Genomic DNA, 4,137 nt, shown 5'->3' with positions numbered 1-4,137 from the left:
TGCCTCTTTATATGGCACGGCGTGACACACCTAGTTCGGTTTAATGAACGAGGGGAATTAATGAGGTGTGTAATGTTCGGGATAGGAAGGGGGGATCGAAAAGCGACGGGGGGGTCTGAATTGAAAAAAAAAAGGAGTTTGCATTCTCCCATTTACGCCCCTACCCCCGAAATGGGAGAGGAAGTGTCATCATGTTCTCTTCTGTCACAACCTTGACGCTGTTTAAACCTAGGCTTTATTTATTTTTATTTTTTAAAAAAAGTTAATTGCGATATAATGTTTTTAAAAGACCCCCAAAGCACGCTGGTGCGATTTCTTAAACGCGCCCCCCCCCACACGCCTTGCGCCCGCCCGCACCTTCTGCCTTTGACTGGCACGCGCCCAGAGCCCTGGCTCTTACATCTCCAAGTTCCCTGATTGGCTGCGGAGCAACTCCTGCTCGCTCTTTCTCCACCCTCATTGGGCGAGAGTCTCAGCCAGCGGTACTTCAAAGCAGGCGCTCCCCACACTTAGGCTGAGTTTAGCCGTCCAGAGACAGGAGTGTACTTAGCGCAAGTGGGGGAAATACAGCGGGGAGCGCCGAGGACGCTCGCGCAAGGCAGAGCCCCCCTTCGGATCCCGCCGCCCAGCCGGGAGACTTGGCTATGGCTACGTCTATACTTGGGGTAAGTCGGGAGGCGCTTCCGGGCTTGAGGACCTCGGCTTTCGTTGTCTTCTCTTTTTTTATGGGCGAACCTTAAAACTGTTGCTGTCGCCGCAGCGAGCACTTTGTGGTTGCACGTCGGGAGAAAGGGGGTAGAAGCGTAAAGGTAAAATAAAGCTTGCTTTCTTTCGATTGCAGTTGCTGTAAAGAAGCAGCTCGTTTTTGCTCGCCGATCTGATTTGCAGCCCTGCCATGTTTTCCTAAAATTTCTGCGCGAACCCCCCACGTAGGCTGCTCGGGTTTTCCCGGTTCGTAACCCATCTCCCGCTCGAGGTTTCTCTGCAACGTAGTTTTAGACCTTTTGGAGAGCGCATAGTTTTTGCTCTCGGGTTCTTTGCCATTAAGGCCGATTTGTTTGCCCCACCACCGCCACAAAGGGGGGACCGGGGGAGATGGGAAAAATGCATCGACTTCATCTTTTTTTTTTAGAAAAAAGCAGACGCGCGATTTATTTCCGTTCTTTCTTTCTTTTTTTAAGCGTGGTTTTCTTTCTGCTTCAGTCGTGGCTCCTCTCTGGACCCTTGTCATTTAAAAACATCGGTCCCACCGTTTCCCTACTGCTGGATCGCGGTGAAAAGCACGTCCATATTATAAGATCGGCAACAATAATAAACCCAGCTAGGCGGGATGCGATGGCCGGGGAGTCTGATTGGTTTCGTTTTGTTTTTAAAGGTCGAGTAAATTGCGCGGAACTTTTCGCCAGGACGCCGTGGCCGTGGCTTTCGGGGCCTGTTGCGCGCGCCTTTCCCCGCGGCGGCGGCGGCGGCGGATCCGGGGCTTGGGCGCGAGAGGCTGACGGGCTGGTTTTTGTGTCTCCCTCCCCTCCACAGGAAGAGCCACGCTTCGGGACCACGCCTTTGGCCATGCTGGCCGCCACCTGCAACAAGATCGGCAACACCAGCCCGCTGACCACCTTGCCGGAGTCGAGCGCCTTCGCCAAGGGCAGCTTCCACCCGTGGAAGCGCTCCACCTCCAGCTGCAACCTGGGCTCCAGCCTGTCCGGCTTCACGGTGGCCACGAGCCGCGGCTCGAGCGGGCTGGCCAGCGGCAGCGGCACGGCCAACAGCGCCTTTTGCCTGGCCTCCACGTCGCCCACGTCGTCGGCCTTCAGCAGCGACTACAGCGGCCTCTTCTCCAACTCGGCGGCGGCGGCGGCGGCCGCGGCGGGAGTTTCCCCTCAGGAGGCCGGCGGGCAGTCGGCCTTCATCTCCAAAGTGCACAGCTCGGCGGCCGACAGCCTGTACCCTCGCGTGGGCATGGCGCACCCTTACGAGTCGTGGTACAAGTCCGGCTTCCACTCGACGCTGGCGGCGGGCGAGGTGGCCAACGGCGCGGCGTCGTCGTGGTGGGACGTGCACACCAACCCGGGCTCGTGGCTGGAGGTGCAGAACCCGGCCGGCGGCCTGCAGAGCCCGCTGCACTCGGGCGCCCCCCAGGCCTCCCTGCACTCGCAGCTGGGCACCTACAACCCGGCCGACTTCAGCTCCCTCACGCACTCGGCCTTCAGCTCCACGGGCCTGGGCTCGACGGCGGCGTCGCACCTACTCTCCACTAGCCAGCACCTGCTCACGCAGGAGGGCTTCAAGCCCGTGCTCCCCTCGTACACGGACTCCAGCGCCGCGGTGGCGGCCGCCAGCGCCATGATTTCCGGCGCCGCGGCGGCCGCGGCAGCTGGGGGAGGCTCGGCGCGCTCCGCCCGGCGCTACTCGGGCAGGGCCACCTGCGACTGCCCCAACTGCCAGGAGGCCGAGCGTCTGGGGCCGGCGGGGGCGAGCCTGAGGCGCAAGGGCCTGCACAGCTGCCACATCCCCGGCTGCGGGAAGGTGTACGGCAAGACGTCGCACCTCAAGGCGCACCTGCGCTGGCACACGGGCGAGCGGCCCTTCGTCTGCAACTGGCTCTTCTGCGGCAAGCGCTTCACGCGCTCCGACGAGCTGCAGAGGCACCTGCGGACTCACACCGGCGAGAAGCGCTTCGCCTGCCCGGTCTGCAACAAGCGCTTCATGCGCAGCGACCACCTCAGCAAACACATTAAGACGCACAACGGCGGAGGAGGGGGCAAAAAGGGCAGCGACAGCGACACGGACGCCAGCAACCTGGAGACGCCGCGCTCCGAGTCGCCCGACCTCATCCTGCACGAGGCGCGGGGCAAGGACTCCACAGCGGGGCCCAACGACTCGTAGTAGGGGCTGAGGGAGGGCGGCGGAGGAGGCGGCGGCGGCGGGAGACGTTTTGGCGGGAGAAGTTTTGGCGGGACACGGACGCGCCAAGGAAGAGGCCGGAGGAGAGAGAGAGCGCGCGGGGAGAGGAAGCGGCGCGCGCGGGAAGGGAGGGGAGGGGGACGCCAAAGGCAACCCCAGAAACAGCAGCAGCAGCAGCAGCAGCACCGCCACTTTGGCTCCACTTTTCCAGGAGCTTTCGAAAGGGGGGGGGGGAGAGAAGGGGTGGGAGTGGGTGAAAAAGGTGAAGCAGAGGGCGCGCTTTTTAGACCTTTTTTATATATATAAAGACTGTTGTTGGAGAGACTTGAACCCGGCCGGAAAGGGCAGAGACGCAGACAAAACAACCATTCAGTAAACAATAAACCACGACCTTATCTTCCTGAAGAACAGCAATAGAAGCGGCTGGAGATCACGCGCAGGCTCCCCTCTCCGAAAAGAAAAAAAAAAGGGGGGGGGAAATCAGACTAAACCAAGCAAAATTTAAAGGGGGGCAAAAAAGAAAAAAAAACACACCAAACCAAACCATGAAGCAAACGAAACAACAACCCGCCACCCAGGACCCCACCTTGCAGCCCTTTTGGAGTGGATTATTATAATATAGCTATACGTATAAACCTACTGCAGACTAAAGCAAGTCGTAATCGACAAAGCAATCAACCACGACGCTTTTTCTATTTAAATATTGGAAAAGGAGAAATCGTCCTTTACACACACACTCAGACACACAAACACACACAGAGGCTTAAGGTGAGAAATTAAACTGGAAAACGGTTGAGACAGTTTATCTCTGTATCATCTAACAAATGTATAAATAGGGTTTCAAAACACACACACACAAAGGATCGCGTTCTCTCTTTTCCCCTTGTAAATGTCAATTCTAATAGGGATTTTTTTTTTGGGGAGGGGGTAATTCCTGAAATTCAGGGGAGTTGTTTTTTAAAAAAAGAAATTATTATGATTATTATTATTATTTCTGATGCACTTTGTGGAGGTCAGTATATATGTAAGAGATATTTAACATGTTGAGTTAACATTTCACTCACACCAGTAAGTTAAGGTTGTTTAAAGGAATTAAATGCGTTTATCTGTATTGGGTGGGGGGGGACGACGACGACACTTGGCATAATATTTTCATTTTGGTATTATTAAAGAACTCTGAACAATGCGCTCTGGGGTTTCATTTCCACCCCGCCCCCTGCCTCAGCCAAAGGA

The 4,137-nt window shown here is 56.6% G+C and overlaps 1 protein-coding gene across 1 annotated transcript; it reads left to right on the top strand.

Annotated features, from left to right (window-relative positions):
- The first annotated feature begins 434 nt into the window (after nucleotides 1-434).
- On the top strand, nucleotides 435-3,379 carry SP9 (Sp9 transcription factor). Its single transcript, XM_080971785.1, has 2 exons — nucleotides 435-665; nucleotides 1,534-3,379. Exons 1-2 carry the CDS (start codon nucleotides 645-647, stop codon nucleotides 2,884-2,886), a joined length of 1,374 nt encoding a protein of 457 aa, XP_080827911.1. The 5' UTR covers nucleotides 435-644; the 3' UTR covers nucleotides 2,887-3,379.
- Nucleotides 3,380-4,137: the final 758 nt, after the last annotated feature.

This window comes from Podarcis pityusensis, assembly GCF_964106645.2.
Source record: "Podarcis pityusensis genome assembly, chromosome: 1".
NCBI classification, from domain to species: Eukaryota; Metazoa; Chordata; class Lepidosauria; order Squamata; family Lacertidae; genus Podarcis; species Podarcis pityusensis.
The sequence above is the reverse complement of the archived record's forward strand: the minus strand, read 5'-3'. Positions and strand labels throughout refer to the sequence as shown.